The sequence below is a fragment of the Saccopteryx bilineata genome, chromosome 2, assembly GCF_036850765.1.
Source record: "Saccopteryx bilineata isolate mSacBil1 chromosome 2, mSacBil1_pri_phased_curated, whole genome shotgun sequence".
Taxonomy (NCBI): Eukaryota; Metazoa; Chordata; class Mammalia; order Chiroptera; family Emballonuridae; genus Saccopteryx; species Saccopteryx bilineata.
Window position 1 is genome coordinate 175,836,886 of NC_089491.1, and position 25,837 is coordinate 175,862,722.

The 25,837-nt window shown below is 46.0% G+C and overlaps 2 protein-coding genes across 3 annotated transcripts in view; one reads left to right on the top strand and one right to left on the bottom strand.

The window, feature by feature from the left end:
• Positions 1-3,866: 3,866 nt before the first annotated feature.
• Positions 3,867-25,837, bottom strand: part of LOC136325026 (3beta-hydroxysteroid dehydrogenase dhs-16-like) — a 42,033-nt gene continuing 20,062 nt past the window's right edge. The window contains exons 5-7 of one of the 2 annotated variants that reach the window (XM_066258712.1): positions 19,202-19,364; positions 18,008-18,100; positions 3,867-4,153 (exon numbers count right to left, since the gene is read on the bottom strand). In XM_066258712.1, the coding sequence (XP_066114809.1) occupies positions 4,002-4,153; positions 18,008-18,100; positions 19,202-19,364 (408 nt within the window). In that variant the 3' untranslated portion in view covers positions 3,867-4,001. Of the gene's footprint in view, positions 4,154-6,552; positions 9,401-18,007; positions 18,101-19,201; positions 19,365-25,837 lie in introns of those variants that run through there. The other variant, XM_066258713.1, reaches the window with a different exon arrangement.
• LOC136323758 (uncharacterized) lies at positions 9,459-13,393 on the top strand. Its single transcript, XM_066255566.1, has 5 exons — positions 9,459-9,471; positions 9,829-9,962; positions 10,689-11,007; positions 11,960-12,318; positions 12,882-13,393. The coding sequence occupies exons 1-5, from the start codon at positions 9,459-9,461 to the stop codon at positions 13,209-13,211; spliced, it is 1,155 nt and encodes a 384-aa protein (XP_066111663.1). The 3' UTR covers positions 13,212-13,393.

Here is a 25,837-nt window from a genome sequence, read left to right on the forward strand (position 1 = left end):
CCCCTGAGATGGGGTGGATGGGGCCAGGCACCTTGGAAGGTCTTTGGGAAGTGGTTTCTGGTTCCATCCAGCAGTTTCAGGAGGCAGAACCAATAGCTCAAGATTAAAATGAACTGGTGGTCACCCAGAAGGTAAAAACCCAGCAGCCAAGAGTTCCCAGGGGGAGGCACAGCCCCTCCACAGGTAGTGGAGCACTCTGTGGTCTAGCCCCACACCCAGGTAGAGCTGATGGAGTTTGGGGTGCAATTCAGGCAGAAACCTACCGACCCCCTGGTAGGGTTGCTGCAGTGGTGGGACACGCGGTGGATGGCATCATGCTCTCCGGAACAGAGATGGAGAAATTGACCGCCATTACCATGCACTCCTCCCTGAGGCAGCCTCTTCAGAACTGCCATGACAACCCAGGAAATACATATTAGAATGGGTGATGGCTGCCATTCGTACAGTCTGGCAGAATGCTGGGGACATGCGTGGGGCAGTGAGTTGGTGGCAGTCCTATAGTGAGCTGTCCTAGGCCCTTTAGGAACTAAGTATAAAGAATGCTGCTTTCAACCTGGGGTCCCGTGGGCCAGATGAGGAAGTGTTTACTGCAGGGATGAGGGACGTTATTCTCTGTAGCGCCCCGCTAGCCCTTTTTTGGTCACTGTTGGCTATCTTGGGCCCCTATGTGGGGCAGTCCATCCATGCAGTTACACAGATGGTAGAAGATGTGGGGGAGCTAGAGGCAGCATGGAATCATAATGCAGTGAGGGCTGCTGCCTGTGCTGCTTCACCCCCTGACTAACGAGAGAAATGGGCCTATAAAGATCACCCAGCTGGGACAGATAAGGAGAAATTAGACGGCAAGCCTAATAAAGTTCTTTTGGAGCTTTGGAGGCAGCTTAAACCAGAGCAGAAGTTCCAGCTGCTGAGACAAATGGCCCCAATACCTACCAATAAAATGGTTGATGCACGGGCGGCATGGTTGCAAGATTATATGATGGAGATAGCTGAGGGAGCGGAGGAGCCCCAAGGCCCACTGTTCTAGTTTGAATAGGATGAAGGTTGAGGGACCCAACTAACAAAGATGGGTGGAGACCAGAGGCCCCATATGGAACTGGCTATCCACTGGTCCCCAGGTGTTGGCCTTGGTGGATACAGGTGCAGAATGTCTCCCACTTTATGGGAACCCAGAGTAGTTCACTGGGACCCAAATGGCCATTGATGGTTATGGGGCCAAACTGTTCAAGTGAAGCCAATAACTCTTCCATTGGGGATAGGAAGACTGCCTCCTAAGCCATACAAGGTATATGTATCTGCTATTCCTGAACATATTTTGGAGGTAGATGTCTTACAAGGACTGTGGTTGGAAACTACAGCCCGGGAGTTCCACCTGTAAGTCCAGGTCGTATGTAAAGGCAGTGTTCGGGGGCATGCAGCACATTCCCCAGCGTGTGACTAGCACAAAGCAGTACCACCTGCCAGGCGGTTATGAAGAAATCTCAGGGATGATCAACTAGAAAAGCTGGGGGTCATCCAGCCGGTGCACAGCCCTTACAACTCCCCAGTGTGGCCTATGCGCAAACCAGACGGAACCTGGAGAATGACAGTGGATTACAGAGAACTTAATAAAGTTGTTTCCCCTTTGCACTCTGCTGTTCCCTCAATAGCTAACCTGATGGATCGGTTAAGCCAGTGTTTCCCAACCTTTTTTGTGCCATGCCCCACCTTAACCTTTCTAAAATTTTTATGTCCCCCCCTATGTAACATACATAATTTTTAACATTAAAAAATTCATTTGTTCACTTAATAAACATAAATGATAGGTTCTAGGAAGAAATCACTATGAAATTGTTAACAAAACACAGTAAGTAAAATTTCAAAACATATAATGAAAAACATTTAAATTCCAAATAATTTTAATACAGATTTTTCTATATTAATTTATTATTTTAATTTAGTGTGATCCTTGCGCTTGATGCTTGCTGCACAGAGATTTTATATTAGGTTCCAATTTGGTTAGCTTTAGTCTCAAGTCTCCATGTTGTGTTATATGCAGCCGATTTCTTTTTTTTACCAGTAAATCATTTACAGCACTAAATCCACATTCAGCTAAAAATGAAGATGGAAAAGGTAGCAATAGTTTTCTTGCACATTTGGTTGAATTTGGGTATTTGATTTCTGTTTCCTCACAAAGCCATGCCATTGCTCCTTTGATATTAAATAAAGCTTTAACTGACTCATCATTTTGCAATTCTGCGAGTTCTTCTTGATACTGCATATTTGATATATCAGACAAATCCACTAACATTGGCTGCATCATCCATGTTGGGAAATCAATTTGTTTTATTTATTTTTTTATTTTTTTATTTTTTTGCATTTTTCTGAAGCTAGAAACAGGGAGAGACAGTCAGACAGACTCCCGCATGCGCCCGACCGGGATCCACCCGGCACGCCCACCAGGGGCGACGCTCTGTCCACCAGGGGACGATGCTCTGCCCATCCTGGGCGTCGCCATGTTGCGACCAGAGCCACTCTAGCGCCTGGGGCAGAGGCCACAGAGCCATCCCCAGCGCCCGGGCCATCTTTGCTCCAATGGAGCCCTGGCTGCGGGAGGGGAAGAGAGAGACAGAGAGGAAGGCGCGGCGGAGGGATGGAGCAGCAAATGGGCGCTTCTCCTATGTGCCCTGGCCGGGAATCGAACCCGGGTCCTCCGCACGCTAGGCCGACGCTCTACCGCTGAGCCAACCGGCCAGGGCCATCAATTTGTTTTAAATCAGAAAATCTTTCTTTTAAATCAGCCGATAGAATATTCAAATGATTGACAATAACAAGTAAAGCGGTATCAGTTACTTCACATTTTTGGAGCCAATGAAACTGTTTAAAGTTTTTGTTGTTAATATGTTTCTGACATAACTCAATATTGGTAATGAAACCAAATATCTTTGCTTTTGCATCGACAAGAGTTTTATTTGTTCCTTGAAGTTGCTTATTTAATATATTTAGTTTTTCAAAGATATCGGCTGAATAACTCACAAATGCTTTACCATCTATTGTTAACAGATACTTCATTTCAGGTTTGTCGCTTAAAAAATCACTAAGAGTATCAAACAGTTCCATAAATCTTTTCAAACAGTTTCCTTTAGATAGCCATCTTACTTCAGTATGAAGTAAAAGTCTCACATGGCCTTTATTTTGTTCTTCACAAAATAGCTTGAAAAGACGCTCACATTTGGCACTAGCTTTAATAGCATTAACACACTTTATTACTGTATGTAATACTTCATTCAGAACAGGCGAGATGTTTTTAGCTACCAGGTTTTCCCTATGAATAACACAATGCACAAGAATCATTTCTGGATTCGCATCTTTCATCAATTTTAAGCAGCCATTTTTCTTGCCCATCATATTGGGAGCACCATCTACAGCACAAGATGTTATATTTTTCATTGGTATATCATTGACATCTAAGTAGTTTTTTAGCTTATTATATATATATATCTATGTTTGGAGGTAGTGGTGCTTTCTAATCTTTTACAGAACAACATTTCTTCAGCAAAATGTCCTTTATCAATATATCTTACATAAGTTATCAATACTGCCTCACTGTCTCTCAAAGTTGATTCATCCATTTACAAGGAGAATTTTCTTGTTTTCAGCTTTTCAATAAGTTGTTTTTCAATATCCTCACTCATTTCGTCTATTCTTCTGCTAACAGTATTGTCACTGGGTGGCATAGCTTTTACATCTTTGTCATCTTTTTCAAGAACCGTTTTAAGAAATGCTGATATTGACGGTTTTATTAAATTCTCTCCTATTGTGTGATTTTCTCCAGTTTTAGCGAAGAATAAAGAAATTTGATAACTAGCCTCAAGAACACGATAATTAGTTGAAGTATGAGCAGTAAATAGAGACTTTAATGTTGTTCTTTTTTCAAAATTTTTCTTTAAAGTTTTAAAGTAACTCAAATCTGAATTAATATGAGCACTATGTTTTGCCTTCAAATGCGCCTCAAGACGACCTCATTTCATTGATTCATTGGTCAAGCATTGCTGGCATAAAAGACAAAAAGGAATCCGCTCATCGTGAACAGCGGGTATGAACCCAAATTTTAAATATTCCTCCGAATATTGACGAGTTTTTTTCTTGCTTGCACCACTCATTTTACTATGGGCTATAAGAAATAAAATAAGATCAATTAAAAACTAATATTAAAATATGTGTTAAAATATATTCAATGTGACATAGAGTAAGCGTATACTAAAAATTCATATTTATTTAAATGTATATAACACATTTACTACACTACCACCGCAAATCAAAATGTATCTATATTTTTTCCACTTGACAAAATTTTCTGGAAAGTTATGCTTCTAAAATTAAAATTTTCGTGCATGCACTATTATAGCCCCAATAATATTTATAAAATATTATTGCTTTCTAGCCCCGATGCAAGAAGTACTTAATAAAGAGTTTAATATTGATAAAAATAAAATCAAATACTTACCAATTATATCTATGCTATATATATATGTATATTTATTAAATCAACGAGCTTTTACAACAGTTTTGACTGACACTTATTTCAAATTAACACCAACTCGATGATGTGAAACACTACAGAAGTTGCGATGGGCCAATTAGGTGAGAATAACTGCGTTGTTTAGCGAGTTTTTAAAACGTCCGGGGTTCCCCGCGGCAGACGGCACGCTCCGCGGTGAACCCAGGACGAAGTTTACTTGACGACGCCAATCACCCAGTTGATATTTTGGTCTCATCAAATGAAATTATACTTAATAATTATTTACCACAATTATTTAAGAATTGCATTTTTTGTTAAATTTGGCACCAATATCTAGCATTGCATTTAAATGGCCCGGGGCGAAAGAGTTAAAGTCCTGTCGAGTCCATTTTCAAATTGCCTCCCTTAACTATCGAATTGCCCCCCTGTGGGGCGTGGGCCCCACGTTGGGAAACACCAGGTTAAGCCATGAGTTGGGGACACTGCTTTGTGGCAGATTTGGTTAATGCCTTTTTCTCTATTGACACAGCTACAGAGTCAAGACCAATTTGCCTTCAGTTGGGAAGGGAGACAATGGACCTTTACAGTGTTACCCCAGGGCTATTTGCATAGCCCCACCTTGTGCCATGGGCTGGTGGCTGCTGACCTGGCTAAATGGAAACAGCCAGAGGTGGTTCATATGCACATTAACTAGTGACTCTTCCAGAATTGGAGCAAGCAGTCCCTACCCTGCTGTCCCATTTGAAAGCGTATGGCTGGTGATCAATGAGGGCAAATTACAAGGACCTGGGTTATATGTCAATTTCTTAGGGGTTTTCTGGCCGGGTAAGACAAAGGTTATCCCTGACACAGTTATAGATAAGATCCAAGCATACCCCGTGCCCACTAGAGTAAAGCAGTTACAGGAATTCCTAGGTCTGTTGGGGTACTGGCGAGCATCCATACCCCAGTTAGCTCAGTTACTGTGCCCTTTATATCACCTTATTCAGAAGGGGGTTCAGTGGGATTGGACTGAGCAGGCGCAAGGTTCATTTGCAGCAGCTAAGAGAGCTGTCAAGGTGGCACAGGCCTTGAATGTGTTTGATTCTTCCAGCCCCTGTGAGCTTGATGTCCATGTCACCTCTGAGGGGTTTGGATGGGGCTTGTGCAATGGACAGAGAGCCTATGGCAACCTATTGGGTTTTGGCCCCAATTGTGGAAAGGTGCTGAAGTTCATTACTCGTTAGTGGAGAAGCAGCTGGCAGCTGTGTATGCTGCCCTCCTGGCCACTGAGAGTATTACAACCACAACACCAATATGGTCAAGCCCACATACCCTATTGCAGGATGGGTGAGAGATTGGGCAACCAAACCACATAGTGGTATGGCCCAAACCCTAGCCAAGTGGGGTGCCTACCTGCAACAATAGGCTCTTAGCACCAGGTCACTGAGAGCAGAACTGCAGGAAGTCTTAAGTCCAGTCACCCATGCGACCTTAGAGTCAGGTGCAGGTGGGGCTCAGGAGGCAGAACCTGAGGTCAGTCCCTACCAGAAGGGGCAGATACCCATCACCAAGGATGCCTGGTATACTTATAGTTCTAGCAGGGGCCAACCTGCCCAGAAGATAGCCATAGCCTTCCATCTGGCCACTGAGACTACTAGGATGGACATGGGTACAGGCCAAAGCAGCTAGTGGGCAGGATTAAGAGCTAGTTGCCCATAATGAACCTTCACCTCTGGCGATCTGCACTGACAGCTAGGCTGTCTATCATGGACTGACCCTTTGGATTGCTACTTGGCACATTAACCAGTGGGTGGTAATGCACCGTCCACTATGGGGTCAGGCCATGTGGCAGGACTTACGGGAAACAGGACACCAGAAGCAGGTGACAGTATATCATGTCACGGGGCATGCCCCTCTAGCCCATCCTGGAAATGATGAGGCAGATACGTTGGCAAGGGTGCGATGCTTGGAGACTGTGCCTGCAGGTGATGTGGCACAGTGGCTCCACCGGCGCCTGCTCCATGCAGGACAGAAAACTGTGTGGGCTATGGTTAAGGCGTGGAACTTGCCTGTGTCCTATGCAGAGGTACTTGGAGCTTGCAGTCAATGTGCAGTGTGTTCCAAGGAGCACCCTCAGAGACCACTGGTGTCACCTGGACATGTCCAGAGGGGTCATGTTCCACTGACACAGTGGCAGATAGACATCACTGGACCCTTACCAAAGTTGGACGGATACTAGTGTGCAGTCACCTGTGTAGATACTGACACCGGTCTGCTTGCTGCTTACCCCGTCCATAACCCTGACCAGAGGGCAGTCATACAGGCTCTGGACCACCTGAGTGCTGCATATGGGCAACCGCTGGTCCTTGAAAATGACATTGGTACCTGTTTTACCGGTTCTATGGTAAAGCAATGGGTTCAAGAGCTGGGATGGACTGGAAGTACCATGTCCCCTTACCACCCTCAGGCTGCTGGTATCATTGAGTGGTATAATGGACTCTTAAAGGAAGGAACTGTGACAGGAAGGGGGGCACTGGCTCCCTTACTGGATGGACACGCTGCTTGTGGACAGTACTCGGATTTTGAATGAGAGACCTCGATGGGGGGACCCAGTTCCAGTGGAGGCCCTCCTGCACCAGGCAGCTGCTCCCATCCAGTTGCAGATACATACCAAGAACATTTTGCTCAAGCCAGGGTTTGGATGGTAGGGGAATGTGCTCCTGCCCCAACAGCCCTCCTTAAAGGCCAACGGCTTCAATGGACATGGCCCTGGACTGTACAGGCCCCCTCCCCATGATGGGTGGCCTTGTTGGCACCATGGGTGGTGCCTGAGGGGGACCTCCAGTTAACTCCCTGGGCAACCAGCACCTGGCCACCTAAGGTAGAAGTGTATTGTCCCTTGAGTGCTCAGGGGGACAGCATTATGAAGGGCACCTTTCTAAGTTTCTAATGGCCAATAATGAGTTCTCCCATTTTATTACACATCGAACCAGCAGATCCTGGTATACCAGATAATAAAGTTTGGAATGCCCGCCTGGGGCGGCCTCTGGTGCCTGCTACTGTGCTGTCTGCAGACAGAACTCTGGCCTATATTCTGCCAGAAATGAAAGATTTGCCTCTCTTGGTGCTGCTGACAGCTCTCTCATTTCGCTCATAGCCTGTGCTTTTGTAATTATGTTGCTGTAGACTGTACTGTTTGTTTGTATAATGTACCTCCCTCCTCACACAGGGGCCATCACAGAAGGTACCTGTCACATAGATTGTGAGGCGAGCACCCCTAAAGGGGTAGAATGTGGGGAAAACAGCTGTGTTAGGCTTGCTTGCTGGTTTCCCGGCTGCAAGCACTTTGCAGACTAGTGCATGAGCACGTGGCAGCTCCATGTGTGTATAGTGTATGTGAGGCTGTGGATGCTTTCCCTTAGGGCAGTTCTCCCAGATCACACTCCCGCCATAGCGAGGTGTGGTTTTCCTGCTCCCTTGCCCTTCACTGCAAAAAGCAGGTTTTCCTATGTTTATTAGCTCTTTTCTTTTTTTATTTGCTCGCCTGTCTTTGCGAGCCTCCAATAAACAAGTATGGCCCCATGCTTTCTGGCTGCACCTCTATCGTCTGCCTGAAGTCAATGTGAACCTGCCTGCCTCAACTGCCAGCATTATAATTAACTGACTCACTTCATTCTTGAGTTTGGATGACGGCATGAGAGAAAAGAGATTGCTCGTTATTGCCAGAACTTGCTGCGCCACCTGCACTCAAGGAGACACAACAAACTTGCCTCAGCAAAGGGATGAAGGCAGGACAAGCCCTCCAGGGTTTGCCTTATTCATCTTTGTATTACCAGGGTCTAGCACAGTGCCAGGCAAATGAGAGGAATCAACAAACGTAAATGCATACTTAAGAAATAAGTGAATGGACAGTGGAGTGTTTCCTGACTCTACCCTTCTCTGGAGAACGGTGAGGAGTTTGAGGAGAATCACCTGTCTCTCCTGGAAGAGCCTGGTGAGTCAGCCCTCCATCAGCAAGTGGACAGACACTGCCCTTCCCCACCTTTGGCTCAGCCTTACTCTGTCAGCCTATCTACCCAACCCCTCCTATCCACTCGCATCTGGTATTTGCCGTTAAGAGACCAATGATGGCCCTGGCCAGTTGGCTCGGCATTAGAATGTCAGCCTGGCATGTGGTAGTCCTGGGTTTGATTCCTGGCCAGGACACACAGGAGAAGCAACCATCTGCTTTTCCACCCATCCACCTTCCCTCTCTCTCTTCTTCTGCAGCCATGGCTTGAAAGATTTGAGCAAGTTGGCCCCAGGCACTGAGGAGGGCTCCATGGCCTCAGGTACTAGAATAGTTGGGCTCAAGAGCTAATAGTTTGGCACTTTGTGCCTGCAGGCACAAAGAGCTGTGCTGCCAGAGGCTCTTGTCACTGCCCTGAAGTGAGAACATCTGCCCCGACTAGACAGAGACGTGCTCCCAGCTTCTGTTGCTGTGTCCCCTGAGCCTGTGGTGCAGCCCCACCCACACGCCTGGTCACTTTGAACCTAATGCCCAGAAGGCCAGCTGACTTCCCCCAACTTCTCTCTGGCCCCAACTCAAGTGGCAAAGAAAAGGCACATACTGTCATTTGTCCAACGACTTGTGTGCTGTTTTCACACTTGGTGATTGAGCAACAGAACAGTGGCCCCATATGGGCAGAGCATTGCCCTGTAGGGGACTGGCCAGGTAGATTCCTGCCAGGGTGCATGTGGGAGTCTGCCTGTCTGCCACTCTGTCTTTCACTTAATTAAAAAAAAAAGACCAGCGGTTGAAGAGGATCCGGAAGGTGAGGTAGGCTATGATGGACACACCCTTCCAACCCGTGCCCCTCACTTCATGATTCCCAGTGCCCAAATGCTTCTGGGCACTGATGGCCAAGGCAGAGAGTACTGTGAGGGGGATCAGGGAGTTAGAACGGCCCGCCACCTTGCCCTTCCCACAAGCGGAATGATACACACCTGTGAGTAAAGTCTCCTCCCTGACCCTTGTTAGGTTCGGGGAGGGGTGCTGTGGCTGCCAGAGTCTTCTAACTCTTGGAGGAGCAGGAACAGGGAAGTGCTGATAGGGTCCCGGGGAGGCCAAGAACAAAGAGATCAGCACAAAGCTGGGCAAACATCCTGCATTCTATTGGTTAGAGACCCTTATCAGAAGTTTATGTTTGAAATTCTCCACTGAGCTAAACCCCTCCCCTGTTGCTATGCTGCATGCAACCTCCCTAGCGAATAGCAAACTGCCACATCTGCTCCTGTATAATGCTTGCTCACTTAGGATATATAAGGACCTAGTTGTAAGCACCAGGTGCGACTCTCGTTTGCAGCCCCTTGTGGGTACGGTGTCTCCGGATGCCTTGAGAGTTCGCCCCTGCACAGGTTAAACTTGGCCAATAAAGCAAGATCTAAACCCCTGAAAGTCTCCGACATTTGTCCTCGTACCCAGTGGATGCAACATTTGGTGCATTGGCTGGGATTCTCCCTCGGCAGAGTTCTGGGTCGGAGACCGGAGGGAGAGCTCGAGCTGAGTAAGTATTCACTGAGGATCCTCTTTTGGTTTGGCTTTTGGGCTCCGGAGCACACAATCCTGAGGTAGTAGATGGGACGCTGCCGGCAACCTACCCAGGACTTTCAGAAGCGGGACGCCGCTCTCTGAAATTTGGATTTGTTAGTTCTAGAAGTGACCGGTCACATTAGGAATCCTTTTTGCGCCACGCTGCGCTGCGTTCTGTCTGAGCTTGAATGACTGAGTTGAGTGTGAGAGAGGCAAGTGTGTTCCTTGTGTTAATAGTGTGTGTCGCCTGTATCCTACCCTTCTTATTATTCCTGAGTCATCTAGGATGGGACAACAGGAGTCTGCCGGGATCCCCGTTCGAATGCCTGTTGAAGAATTTTTCTGATTTCCAGAAGAGGGCTCAGGGGTATGGAGGTCCGTCACCAAGTCCAGGTTTCCTCCGGACCTTGAGCCAGCTGGAATGGCCTGCGTTTAATGTAGGACGGCCCACAGAGGGCACTTTTGATCTTCCAACTTTATTTGCTGTCAGAGCCACTGTCTATAGAGCACCCCAGCCAGACCAATACCTGTATATAGATGTGTGGGTAGATATAGCCACTGAGCGGCCTGGGTACATTAGAAAGTGTCTGAAGGACAGCCAGCAAGGCAAATGGGTGGTTTGTCTCGCTACAGGAAATAGGAAAATTGGGAGAGTCAAAGAAAAGTCATCTCCTGACACGGCCTGGTGAGCTGTCCAGGCTTTACCCTGTTTTGCCTGGGCCGCCGGAGGGCCACCTAGACCCGGTGAATTCCCCTCCGCTGTATCAGCGGCAGGAGGAACCAGATTCCTCGCAGCAGGACGTGAGCGGGCTCTCGAGCCCGCCCCACACCCGAGGAGAGGCAGTCTATGGTACAGGAGGCGCCGCCATCTTGCCCCTCCGGGAGGCGCCGCCGGCACCAGATGCTGGCCCACGGGCACCTCCTCGCCTCATCTATGTGCCTTTTCCCACCAGTGATTTATACAATTGGAAGCATCAGAATCCCCCATTTTCCGAGAAACCTCAGGGATTAATATCTCTCCTTGAGACCATTTTTAGGACCCATCAGACTACGCGGGACGATTGTCAGCAGATTTTACAAACCCTCTTCACTTCTGAAGAAAGGGACAGAATAATGAGAGAAGCTGCTAAGATGGTATTAGGAGAAGAAAGGGAAACTCAGGAGGGATGAAGGGAAATAGAAGATGTTCTCCCGTCTCAACCTCCTACCTGGGACCCCTAATACCAATGGGGGAAGGGACATGCTCCTCCAGTATCACCGGGTTCTGTTGAGGGGGCTCAAGGCAGCAGCTAGAGAGCCAACCAACTTTAGCAAGGTAAGTGAGGTCATCCAGGGAAGGGAAGAATCCCCGGCAGCTTTCTTAGAGAGACTCATAGAGGCATTTAGAGTGTACACCCCCTTAGACCCAGAAGCATAAGAAAACAGGAGGCTAATAAACATAGCCTTTGTGACTCAAGCCGCTTCTGATATAAGGAAAAAGCTTCAGAAAATTGAGGGATTCGAGGGAGAGAATAGGAGTAAGCTATTAGAAATAGCCCAGAAGGTGTATGTCAATAGGGATGATCCAGAGATTGGCAGAGCAAAGGAGGTAGCCAAAATCCTTCCGCATCCCAGTCCGATGCTCTATCCACTGCGTCACCGCCTGGTCGCCAAAATCCTGATTGCTGCCCAGAAACTTCCTCCCAAAGGGAAAGGGGAGCAGCAAAAGGGCCAGGGGCGGCGAATAGCCAAAGATCAATGTGCCTATTGTAAGGAGAAAGGGCACTGGAAGAGAGAGTGTCCAAGGTTGAAGGCCAACAGCCAAGGGCCAAAACAGGGCCCAGAGGTCTTGCTCCAAACCTTAGATTGACGGGGCCAGGGCTCCACTCCCGTCAGCTCCCAGGAGCCCATGGTCACATTGACAGTCAAAGGAAAGCCATTAGACTTCCTAGTCGACACGGGAGCCACCTACTCAGTCCTAAAGCAACCACAAGGGCAAATTCAGAAGGCAACTACCAAAATAGTAGGGGCAACGGGCAAAGCAGAAGCCTATCCATGGGCTACCACAAGAATTACTAACTTAGGCCGAGGCACCATTACCCACTCCTTCCTAGTCATTCCAGACTGCCCTTACCCACTACTTGGAAGGGACTTATTGCAGAAACTTCAGGCCACCATTACCTTCCGATGGGAGGAGAGCCCTACGAGGGACAAGGAGGCGGAGGTCAGCTTGGAGATAACTACCCCACTGTCTGAGGAATACTACTTGCCACTATCCAAGGAGGTAAGGAGGAAGGAGCAGGGGTTCTGGATGCCCTGCGTGCCAGGGTACCTGAAGTTTGGGCAGAAACCAACCCACCAGGTTTGGCCACCCACCAACCACCTGTCCTAGTACAGCTGTTGAGCACTGCCAGCCCTGTTAGGGTCAGACAATACCCGGTCCCGGCCCGAGTCAAACAGGGCATTGCACGGCACTTGCCATGCCTGCTGAAAGCAGGCATACTCCGAGAATGCCAATCAGCCTGGAACACCCCGTTACTCCCCGTCCAAAAGCCGGGGACCCATGACTACCGCCCAGTGCAGGACCTGCAGGAGGTGAATGCATGGGTAGAGACTATCCATCCCACGGTGCCCAACCCGTATACCTTACTGAGCTCATTGCCTCCAACCCATACCTATTATTCGGTCCTGGATTTGAAGGATGCCTTCTTTTGTATTCCTCTGGCACCTCAGAGCCAAGAGATCTTTGCCTTTGAATGGAATGACTCAGAAAATGGACTGGTGGGGCAGTTCACTTGGACCAGACTACCACAAGGGTTTAAGAATTCCCCCACCATTTTTATTGAGGCCCCCAGCAAAGATCTGCAGGCTTTCCGCTCCTCTCATCCATCGATCATACTGCTCCAGTATGTGGATGACATCCTCATAGCTGCCAAGGACGAAGGAGAGTGTGAGGAAGCTACCTCGGACATGCTACAAGATCTCAGGCGAATGGGGTATCAAGTCTCCGCCAAGAAGGCCCAGATTGTGATGCAAACTGTAAGTTATTTGGGGTATAACTTACAGGGAGGGCAAAGGACATTGTCCAGCCAGCGAATCCAGATGGTCTTGCAGATCCCCGAGCCTACCAGCAAGAGGCAGGTACAAGAATTCCTGGGTGCAGTGGGATACTGCTGACTGTGGATATTGGGCTTTGCAGAACTAGCTAGACCCCTACATGAACTAACCAGGGGAAAGGAAGAGCAATTCATATGAACAGAAAAGGAAAAGCAAGCATTCCAAGTGCTTAGTGACTGCCCAGGCTTTGGCCCTACCGGATATGGCCAAACCCTTTCAGCTATTTATAGCTGAAAAGGGAGGAATAGCTCTAGGGGAACTGAGTCAGGAGCTCAGGCCGTGGAAGAGGCCCAACATGTCTGAGGGCACTTGCTGCCACCTCAATACTAGTCAAGGAGGCTAGTAAGTTGACTTTGGGACAAGACATCCAAGGGATTGGGGAACATTACGTAGAGCAAGTGCTACGAGCACCTCCTGACAGGTGGCTATCCAATGCAAGGCTGACACAATATCAGGCTCAGTGTTGAACCCTCCATCTGTTCAGTTCCTCAAAACAACCGCCCTGAACCCAGCAACCCTGTTGCCAATACCGGAGTCCACAGTGGATCACAGTTGCAAGCAAATCCTTGACACGGTGACTGGCTTCCGCCCGGACTTAAGGGATCAGGCCTATGAAAAGGCAGACCTGACTTTCTTTACTGATGGGAGTGGTTTTGTCAAGGATGGACAATGGTATGCAGGGGCAGCCGTGACTACGGGAGATGAGATCCTATGGCAGAAAGCTCTGCCCACAGGGCCATCTGCACAGAGGGCAGAGCTAATAGGACTAACCAGGGCCTTACAGATAGCGGAGGGAAAAGTTGCCAACATCTATACTGACAGCCGTTATGCATTTGCCACCGCCCATGTTCACGGAGCCATATATAAGGAGAGAGGCCTCCTGACAGCAGGGAGGAAAGACATTAAGAACTGCAGAGAAATTCTTGCCCTCCTCGACGCCATTTGGCTACCTACCAAAGTTGCCATTATCCACTGCAAAGGACACCAGAAGGGGGATTCTCCTATTATAAGAGGTAACAATCTAGCAGACTCAGCTGCAAGAGAAGCAGCCACTAAGCCGCAAGAAAGCCTTCTGCCATTGCTGCCTAAGCCAACGCTAACTCTGGATCCTAGATACTCCCCAGAAGAAGAGCAGGAAGGGATACAGTTAAAGGGGAAGAAAAATCAGCAGGGATGGATAGAACTTCCTGACTCCCGGCTTTGTTTACCCCAGGGAATAGTAAGGGAAATAGTGAGAGATATTCATACTAGCACTCACCTAGGGCAGAATAAGCTAGAACAACTTGTCAAGAAATATTATTCCAGGCCCAACATCAGGGATATTGTCCACTCCATTGTCTCTAGATGCAGCATCTGTGCCAGGGTAAATGCCCAGAATAAGAAGTTGCCTCCCTTTGTGAGGTATTGGGGGAAAGCTCCTGGAGAGTTATGGGAAGTAGATTTCACAGAGATGACCCCTGGGAAGTTGGGTTATAAGTATCTATTAGTATTAGTAGACACCTTCTCAGGATGGGTAGAAGCATTCCCCACGCGAGGAGAGGCTGCTTCCACAGTTTGCAAAGTCTTATTAAGGGAAATCATACCTAGATATGGCATTCCTCTAGCCCTAGGATCAGACAATGGACCTGCATTCATCTCTAGGATATCTCAAGAACTAGCCACTAAGTTAGGTATTAATTGGAAATTGCATTGCATTTATAGGCCCCAAAGTTCAGGACAGGTAGAAAGAATGAACAGGACTCTGAAAGAAACTATAATCAAGCTAAGGGAGGAGACCGGCGAAAACTGGGTTGAGCTTCTCCTTTTCGCCCTTTTTAAAACCAGATGTACCCCCTATCTCAATAAATGGACCCCTTATGAAATCTTATTTGGGCAACCTGTGTCCCTTGTACCCCGATTAACCAGGGAGGAGCTAGAGGTTTCTAATCATAATTTCCTCAAGTCCTTGCAGGCCCTGCAAAACATCAGAAGTGAGGTGCGAGCCCTCCAGAGATCAGCCCAATCGGACCAGAAACATGGCTCCCAGTTACCAGAACCACCGGAGCCTGGACAGTGGGTGTGGATTCTTAACCACAGATGGGGCAACCTTGAGCCGCGTTGGAATGGACTGTTCCAGGTGCTCTGAGTACACCCACGGCCATTAAAATAGCAGAAAAGCCTTACTGGATCCATCTCTCCCACGTGAAACCAGCTCAACTTGACGAGGTAGTGGGAGCCCAGCACTCAGACCCGAGGAAATGGAGGGTCCGCGCAGATCCCAAGGACCCCTTAAGATTGCGGTTCACATCTGCATCCAGATAATAGGGGAACTCATGAATCCCAAAAGGAAATTCATCATCCTAGGAGGACTACTGTATTTGTTAAAATTTACAGAGGGTGGATTGGGGCCAACACTAACCGCTGAAGAGCTAGTCAAAAGGCTGTATGGCCCCCCTTGTGAGTGCAGAGGAGGAACCTCTTCCATTATACCAAAGCAGTACTCAAGACAGGTTAATTGTTCTAGTAAAGTAGCATACCTCGCCTCAGAGAAAAGTATAGGGGGAGGTTACACACAAGAGTGGAGATGCCGTGACAAACCTCGCATAATCCCCACTGTTTTAGGCAAGCCAGGACCCTGTCCTGCTGAGTGCGCTGACTTTCTATATCAAATGCACTCCTCTTGTTATGAAAGTTTTCAGGAATGCACTAGTGGTGATAATACCTATTTCACTGCCATCCTTCAGAGAACTCAAGCTGGCATGAAGCCGGAAATAGGATCACATGGCCCAATGCAGGCCTCATGCAGAGGGGAGCCTGGAAAGCCTGTATGTTGGTACAAGGTACCCCCTCTACATGTTTCTGATGGTGGAGGACCCCAAGATACTATTAGGGAATCTATAGTACAAGAAAGAGTTGAACAAATCATTAACTTTATGTACCCAAAAATTAGTTATCATCCTTTAGCTTTGCCAAAGGCACGAGGTATCGACTTAGACACTCAATCCTCTGATATACTCCTAGCTACCCATCGGGCACTAAATGCCACAAATCCTGCCCTAGCTACTGATTGCTGGCTCTGTATGACCCTAGGCACCCCCATGCCAATTGCTTTACCAGCAGCATTCAATGAGTCTTTGCTTACCCCACACCCAAACTGCAGTGCTAGCATTCCTTTTAGAGTTCAGCCCATGGACTTCCTTAATACCTCTTGCATCTCCAGTCACCCACAAAATAACAGCTTCGATATAGATGTTGGGTTTGCAGATTTTGCCAAATGTAACAAATTCATTAATTTTAGCTCCCCCCTCTGCCCTAACAGGGGGCAAGTATTGCTATGTGAAGGTAACCTAGCTTTCTCCTATTTGCACGCTAATTGGACCGGGGTCTGTGTGCTAGCCACTCTACTACCAGACATAGACATTATACCCGGGGAAGAGCCTGTTCCTGTCCCCACTTTGGACTATATCGCAGGACACTCTAAGAGAGCTGTTACACTCATCCCACTATTAGTAGGCCTAGGTATTGCCGGGGCCGTAGCTACTGGTATTGCCGGACTAGGGGTTGCTGTTGATTCCTATGCCAAGCTTTCTAACCAGCTAATAGATGACATTCAAGCCATATCTAGTACAATTCAAGATATTCAAGATCAATTATATTCGCTTGCAGAAGTAGTCCTGCAGAATAGGAGGGGTCTAGACTTACTTACAACAGAGCAGGGAGGCATCTGTTTGGCTCTACAGGAACGTTGCTTCTTCTATGCCAACAAATCTGATATAGTCCGAGACAAAATCAAAAGGCTACAAGAAGATCTAGTAAAAAGAAGTAGAGAGCTTTTTGAAAGCCCCTTATGGAGTAGCCTCAGTGGTGTTTTGCCTTACCTTCTCCCTTTACTAGGTCCGTGTATTGGTTTCTTATGCCTCTTGTCCTTAGGGCTCATTTTGTTCAACAAGCTACTCAGTTATTTTAAAGAAAGAATAGAAGTAGTGAAGTTAATGGTTCTGTCCCAACCTTATACCATTCTTCCCACTGATGAAGAATCAAGGGTTTGATTTATGCCCAAAAGAGATGGGGGAATGTTAGGTTCGGGGAGGTGTGCTGTGGGTGCCAGAGTCTAACTCTTGGAGGAGCAGGAACAGGGAAGTGCTGATAGGGTCCCGGGGAGGCCAAGAACAAAGAGATCAGCACAAAGCTGGGCAAACATCCTGCATTCTATTGGTTAGAGACCCTTATCAGAAGTTTATGTTTGAAATTCTCCACTGAGCTAAACCTCTCCCCTGTTGCTATGCTGCATGCAACCTCCCTAGCGAATAGCAAACTGCCACATCTGCTCCTGTATAATGCTTGCTCACTTAGGATATATAAGGACCTAGTTGTAAGCGCCAGGCGAGACTCTCGTTTGCAGCTCCTTGTGGGTATGGTGTCTCTGGACGCCTTGAGAGTTCGCCCCTGCGCAGGTTAAACTTGGCCAATAAAGTAAGATCTAACCCTTGAAAGTCTCCGACGTTTGTTCTCGCGCTTGGTGGATGCAACAACCCTAAAGGGCTTTTGGAGTCCTGTGCTGAGAAACACAACCCATCCACCACCTGCCCAACTCTTTCCTTTCCGACCATACCTAGTGCACCCAGCACGGGCAGGGAAAGTGAAAGAGGAAGGCTGTCAACACCTACAGCGTCCCCATCAAGCTTGCTTCTTGCCCCAAACCAGCCGAGACAGGTCAGATGGGGAGGAGCACCTACTCACAGCTGGCCTGCTCCCAGTCTTCATCTGCCCTTTCCACAGCCTATGGGATCCACATTCAGAGGGATCCAGCCCCTTCCTGGCCTTCTTTCCTCCCTCCCCAATTCCAAAGAGTCTTCCCCAGACCCTCGGACCCTTACCTTGGCACACTGTCAACATGTCATCCTCCTCTTGGACCATCCTCAGATGGTGCAGGACGTATGTCCATGTGGGTAACAGGTAGGAAGCTCCATCTGGAAGAGTGCAGAACGTCCCTATCTCAGGGAGAGGAGTGTCCTTGCCTTCCTGTAGAAAATCTAATTCATTAGGGGCCAGAAGGCTTGAGTGCTGATCCTAGCTCTGCCTCCAAAGAATCTGGACAACTTGGAGCAAGTTACTTAATTTATCCTAGTTTCAGCTTCCTCAGCTGTTAAATAGGAGTAGTTTCTAATGAGACCACCTTATAGGGCTTCTGGGAAAGAAGCTCCATCCAGCTCAATAGTGGATGTTAGCTCCGCTCACAAATGCAAGGTACCACCACACCCTACCCCTGCACACCCTGAGACCCTGCAGGCACAAAGAGCTGTGCTGCCAGAGGCTCTTGTCACTGCCCTGAAGTGAGAACATCTGCCCCGACTAGACAGAGACGTGCTCCCAGCTTCTGTTGCTGTGTCCCCTGAGCCTGTGGTGCAGCCCCACCCACACGCCTGGTCACTTTGAACCTAATGCCCAGAAGGCCAGCTGACTTCCCCCAACTTCTCTCTGGCCCCAACTCAAGTGGCAAAGAAAAGGCACATACTGTCATTTGTCCAACGTCTTGTGTGCTGTTTTCACACTTGGTGATTGAAAAAGGGGAGTGGAATGGGTAGGAGAGCCTGTGCTGTCACCAAAGCTACCAGGATGGAGGTTATACAAGGATTCTCTGCCTCATCCTACTACACTATTACTTTCCAGACCTTTAGTCAAGTTCAAAACTCCAGGTTGCCCAAAGCAAAGCCTGCCTCACTTCTCTTTTCCCTCCCGCTGCTGTTGATTGGGGGCTTTCTGGTCAGACTTCTCTCTCCATCTTTGTTGGCAAGTCCTACCTCCAGCACCACAGCCCCCCATGCCCCATACACACACTGCTGTGCCATCCCAGGTCCCCGTGACCTCCCTCCCGAGTTCCCAGCAGCCCCGCAGGGATCCTCCTTTGTCCGTCCCCTCCCTACACGTTCACCCATGACAGCACTGAGTGGAGCTGGCCAGGGAACGGAGTCAGGAGGATAAAGCTTTATTCTAGATTCCATACAGCTCCCCTCAGCGGGCTGCCCCTGCTCTCAGACTCGAACTCTTCCACCACAGGGAGCAAGCAATACCTTCGGAGAGAGTGAGCTTCTTCACTACAGCCAGGAGACTCCTTGGAGGGAGACTGTGCACATGCAGCTGATCCCATAGCTTGTCGATGACCATTCCTGGGGACTGGGACACCAGCGCCATCAGGACTGCATTGCACAACATCTCCAGTTCTCCCTCTGGTTTCTGGAAAGAGAAAGACTAACTGTTCCAGGGCTAATCTACAAGATGAGTCCCTAGGCTTCTGAGAATGAGCTTTGGTCAATAAGAGATTCTCCTCTATCCAGAGGGCAGGAACTAACCTACCTCATCCTACCGCCCCATTCAACATACACTTTCCCCTTGATGGAGGACAAGAGCTTCCTAGACTGTGCCACAGGACAGGAAATGAAAACATCTGCAAAGTCTCTGGCTTGTGCGTTGGAGTGGGAGTGGGGATTGGCATGTCCAGAGCACAGAGCTCTCCCTGCAGCAGCAAGTGAACCATCATAAAGGTGGGCAGAGTGTGGAGGCAACTTTGAAAAGTCCCTTGGTAGGTCAGGGGGTCTTGATCAGAAATCAGGTATGCCAAGGAAGGCAGGCAAACTGGCAATGTATTTAGGCAGTTAACCAAGAAAACAGGTTTACCCAGTGTCAGGAAAGCACAAAACTATGTGGATAGTTGAATAGGTAGATGTCATGAATGTTCAGCCCAAAGTTGGGCTAGCAGACAAGTGGGTGGATTTACACTGGTGAGTTAAATAGATTGAGATGTTAGTTGAGTTGCAGTAACAAAGAAGACTGCCTAAGATATTCTAGGCTTAGGACACTGTGTAAGGACCAGGTCAGGCTTTGAGGCCAAATGCCTAAATCCTTCCCTGCTTTCCATCTCACTTCTCTCACCTGACCCTCTGACTTCACTACCGTATCTTCTAGGTCACTGTGTTTGAGGCTTGTTCAGGGTACAAGAGACAGTTGTTGGAAACCTTAGGTGCTCATATCCCAGATACCACTTACTTTCCAAGTGCCATCACCCAACCCAGAGGCATGGTCTCCTCACCTCTGTCCTCAGGTAGTAGACAATGACATCTGCCATTTTCTGGCACAACCAAGTTGCCCAACTTGCCATTTAAAATTTCATTTTCTACTAAGATCAGAGTTTGTACAATATCATCTTCTGACAACTAACAGAGAGAAGACTCAAGAAGAAAGGAAGATTGAAGAATAGAGATTAAAAACAGAGATAACCCTGGCCGGGTGGCTCGGTAGATAGAGTCATCCTAGCACACCAAGGCTGCATGTTTGAGCCCTAGTCAAGGAACATATGAGACAAAAATCAATGAGTACACAACTGAATGAAACAACTGAGTGAAATAATAAATTTGTGCTTTTCTTTTTGTCCTTTTTCTCTCTCCCTTCCTCTCTCTTCTCCTTCTCTCTCACTCTCACTCAATCAATGAGAAAAATATTAAAGAGAGAGAGAGGGAGAGAATAATCATCCCTGGTAGAGAAAGGAAGAGGAGTGAATCTAGAGAGAGGATTCAAGCTGGACCCCGCATGGGGGCGGAGGACAGGATGGAGAAGGTATAGGTCAACCCAGGGAACATGACCTGGAGCTGTGAATGGACTGAGCTAAGTAGGGGTCGGCCGGCTAGAAATGATTACCACTTTCTGACACAATGCGTATATGTCCAACCAGCTACCTTTATGGAGGTGGTTCTTCCCTGGCTGGGGCCAGGAAGATATCTGAGATGTCCTCACCTGACCAGCAACTTGAAGTGCCTCTATAAGTCTCTCGATGTCCACTTTTTTTTTTTTTTTTTTGTATTTTTCTGAAGTTGGAAATGGGGAGGCAGTCAGACAGACTCCCGCATGCGCCCGACCAGGATCCACCCGGCATGCCCCACCAGGGGGCGATGCTCTGCCCATCTGGGGTGTCGCTCTGTTGCAACCAGAGCCATTCTAGCGGCTGAGGCAGAGGCCATAGAGCCATCCTCAGCGCCTGGGCCAACTTTGCTCCAATGGAGCCTTGGCAGCTGGAGGGGAAGAGAGAGACAGAGAGGAAGGAGAGGGGGAGGGGTGGAGAAGCAGATGGACGCTTCTCCTGTGTGCCCTGGCCGGGAATCAAACCCAGGACTCCTGCACTCCAGGCCCATGCTCTACCACTGAGCCAACCAGCCAGGGCCTCAATGTCCACTTTCGAGATGTCCCTTTTTTTCATCCTTTTAAAGTGCTTCAAAAGACCTACCAGTACTCTAAATCTACACATCTCTGTAATAAATAAAGAGGGTAAGGGGAAGCTGTTTCCCTCTTGCTGGAGGTGAATATGTGTTTCTTCAAAAGTGAGTAATAAGGTATGATGAAAATGTGCAAACATAATAAAAAATCAGAATAGGCAAGTTTGGTTCCAGACTGTGACTTTGCACTTCACTAATATGTCCTTTAGCAATTCACTTAACTCTTGGAAACTCTATTTCTTCAAATGAAAAATTAGTATAATAAAAATTAATATGAGAATTCTAAGAGATGAGGTATGCGCTATTAGGTATCAACTTTTAGGATCTCAGCCTGTCCTTTGGATCACATCATTTAATTGAGCTAATAAGTGACTTCTCAGGGTGGGAATTGGATGGAGAACTAAGGGAGTAGTGGCTTATCAGCAGGACATGAAATATTGATTACTACAGACTACAAACTAAAAACAAACAAAAACATGGATACTGAAAATATAGGCATTATTCGAATTCAACTTCAAAAAGGAAATAAAACCCCCCACAAAAATGTGGAAATTAAATAACATACTTCTAAAAGCTGACTGTATCAAAGAAGAAATAAAAGCAGACATAAAAAAAATATACACAAAAATGACAACATGACACATCAAAATTTCTGGGATGCGTTGATACAGCTATAAGAGAAGTTTATATCATTATAAGCTTATGTCATGAAATAAGAGAGATCCCAAGTAAATAACTTATCACATCTTAATGAACTAAAAAAGAAGAACAAAGGCAACCCAAAGTCAGCAGAAGAAAAGAAAGTAAAAATTAGAGCAGAACTCAATGAAATAGAGAACTAAAAAACTATAGAAAAAAATTAATACAACAAAGAGCTGGTTCTTTGAGTGGATCAATAAAATTGACAAATGACAGGCTAGACTCACTGAGGGAAAAAGAGAAAGGACTCATATAAACAAAACCCAAATGGAGGAGAAATTACCTGAAACATCATAGATATACAAAGGATCATACTAGAATACTATGAAAGATTATATGCCACTAAATTCAACAACCTAGAAGAAATGGATAAATTCCTAGGACTGTACAATCTTCCTAGACAGAGCCATGAAGAAGTGGGAAACCTAAATAGACCTTTAAGTATGGAGGAAATAGCAACAACTATCAAAAACCTTCCTAAAAACAAAGTCCAGGACCAGATAGTTACACTATTGAATTCCACCAAACATTCATAAAAGATGTACCTATCCTTCACAAAGTCTTACAAAAAAACAGATGAAGAAGCAATATTCCCCGACATATTTTATGAGGCCAACATAACTCTCATACCAAAACCTGGCAAAGATGACATGAAAAAAGAAAACTACAGACCAGTATCTCTAATGAATATAGATGCAAAAATCCTAAACAAAATACTAGCAAATTGAATACAATAACATGTTAAGAAAATACTACATCACATATAGTGGGAGTCATTCCAGGAGCACAAGGATGGTTCGATGTATGGAAATCGATCAACATAATACACCACATCAACAAAACAAAGAACAAAAATCATATGATCCTATCAATAGATGCAGAAAAGTCATTCAATCAATAATATACAACATCCCTTTATGTCTAAAACACTCAATAAAATCAGAATAGAAGGAAAGTACCTCAACATAATAAAGGCTATATAAAACAAACCATCAGTTAATATCATACTAAATGGTGAAAAAATGAAGGCTTTTCTTTTAAAATCAGGAATGAGATAAGGTTGCCCATTCTCTTTATTCTTATTCAACATAGTTCTGGAAGTTTTATCCAGAGCGATCAGGTAAGAAAAAGAAACAAAAGGCATTCACATCAGGAAAAAAGAAGTAAAGGTATCACTTTTTGCAGATGACACAATCCTATACATAAAAAAACCCAAAGGCTTCCCCCCAAAACTATTAGAAACAATAAATCAATACAGTAAAGTCTCAGGATGCAAAATCAACATACAAAAATATATTGCTTTCCTATATACCAACAGTGAAACTTCAAAAAATGAACTAAAAAAACCAATTTATTTTATAAGTGCAACAACAACAACAAAATACCTAGGAATAAACTTAACAAAAAATATGAAGGACCTATATTCTGAAAACTACAAAGCATTATTAAAAGAAATTGAAAAAGACACAATGAAATGAAAAAATAGCCCTAGCCGGATGGCTCAGTGGTAGAGCGACAGCCTGGCATTTGGATGTCCCATGTTTGATTCCTAATCAGGACACAGGAAAGGTGCCCATCTGCTTCTTGAACCCTCCCCCTCTTGTTTCTCTCTCTCTCTCTCTCATTCCTGCAACCATGGCTCGATTGGAGTGAGTCAGCCCTGGGCACTAAGAATGGCTCCATGGCCTCTCTCTACGTGCTAGGAAGAGTTCGGTTGCTGAGCAATGGAGCAAAACCCTAGATGGGTAGAGTATTGCCCCCTAGTGGGCTTGCCAGGTGGATACCGATTGGGGCGCATGCAGGAGTCTGTCGCTGGCCTCCCTTCATCTCACTGAATTAAAAAAGAAAAAGAAGCCTGACCTGTGGTAGCGCAGTGGATAAAGCGTCGACCTGGAAATGCTGAGGTCGCCAGTTCGAAACCCTGGGCTTGTCCAGTCAAGGCACATATGGGAGTTGAAGCTTCCTGCTCCTCCCCTCCCTCTCTCCCCCCTTCTCTAAAATAAATAAATAAAATCTTTAAAAAAAGAAAAAGAAAAAGAAAAAGAAAGAAGTGGAAAAATATTCCATATTCATGGATAGGAAGCATTAACATAGTTAAAATGGCCATATTTACTCAAAACAATATACAAATATAATGTGATTCCCATCAGAATCCCTATGTCATTTTTTAAAGAAGTGGAACAAAATACCACCAGGTTTGTATGGAACCATAAAAACCCCAAATAACCAAAGCAATCCTGAGGAAAAAAAAAAACACAGTCAGAGGTATTACAATACCTGACTTCAAATTATATTACAGAGCCATGATAATCAAAACAGCATGGTATTGGCAGAAAAATAGACACACATACCAATGGAAAATAATCTAGAGCCCAGAAATAAAACCACATATATATGGACAAATCATCTTTGACAAAGGAGCCAAAAACACACAGTGGAGAAAAGAAAGCCTCTTCAATAAATGGTGCTGGGAAAACTGGAAAGTCACACGTAAAAGAATGAAACTTGACAATGAATTGTCCCCTGCACAAAAATTAATTCAAAATGTATCAAAGACCTAAATATAAGATCTGACACAATAAATAACATAGAAGAAAACATAAGTACTAAACTCATGGATGTTGGCCATGGAAAACAATTTATTGATTTGACTCCAAAGGCCAAGGAAATAAAGACAAAAATAAACAAATAGGACTCTATCAAATGGGTCTATAAAAAGCTTCTGCACAGCAAAAGAAACTGACAACAAAACAAACAGTCAACTAAATGGGAGATGATATTTGCAAACAACAGCTCTGATAAGGCGTTAATATCCAAAATATATGAAGAATTCACAAAGCTCAGCAACAAATAAGTAAGTGATCCAATTAAAAATGAGGAGAGGACATGAACAGACACTTCTCCCAAGAAGACATACAAATGGCCATCAGATATATGAAAAAATGCTCATCTTCACTAGCTATAACAGAAATTCAAATCAAAACTACAATGAGATACTACCTCATACCTGTTAGATTGGCTATTATCAACAAGACAGATAATAACAAGTGTTGGAGAGACAGTGGAGAAAAAGGAACCTTCGTTCAGATCTGGTGGGAATGTAAATTAGTACAACCATTCAGGAAGAAAATATAGTGGTTAATCAAAAAATTAAGAAAACTACCATATGACCCAGCAATCCTTCTACTGGGTATATATCCCCCAAACTAAAAAACACTGGTATGTAAAGACACATGCAGCCCCATGTCCATCGCAGCATTATTCACAGTGGCCAGGCCATGGAAACAGCCAAAATTTCCTCTGATAGAGGACTGGATAAAGTAGATGTAGTATATATACTATGGAATACTACTCAGACATAAAAAACGAGGACATATTGCCATTTATGACAACATAGATGGACCTTGAGAACATTATACTGAGTGAAATAGGTAAATCAGAAAAAGCTAAGAAGTATATGATTTCCCACATAGGTGGGATATAAAACTGAGACTCATGGACATAACTAAAAGTGAAGTGGTTAGCAGAGGGCGGGTGTCATGGGAGGGGAGTAGAGAGGGACAAGTATGCAGCAATGAAGAGTGACTTGACTTTGGATGATGGATACATAACATAATCAACAGTTCAAATACTACAGAAATGTCTACCTGAAACCTATGTACTCTTATTTATCAATCTCACCCCATTAAATTTAATTTTCTAAATAAAAAAATATAGGCATTAAAAATTTAAATCTCAACAAAT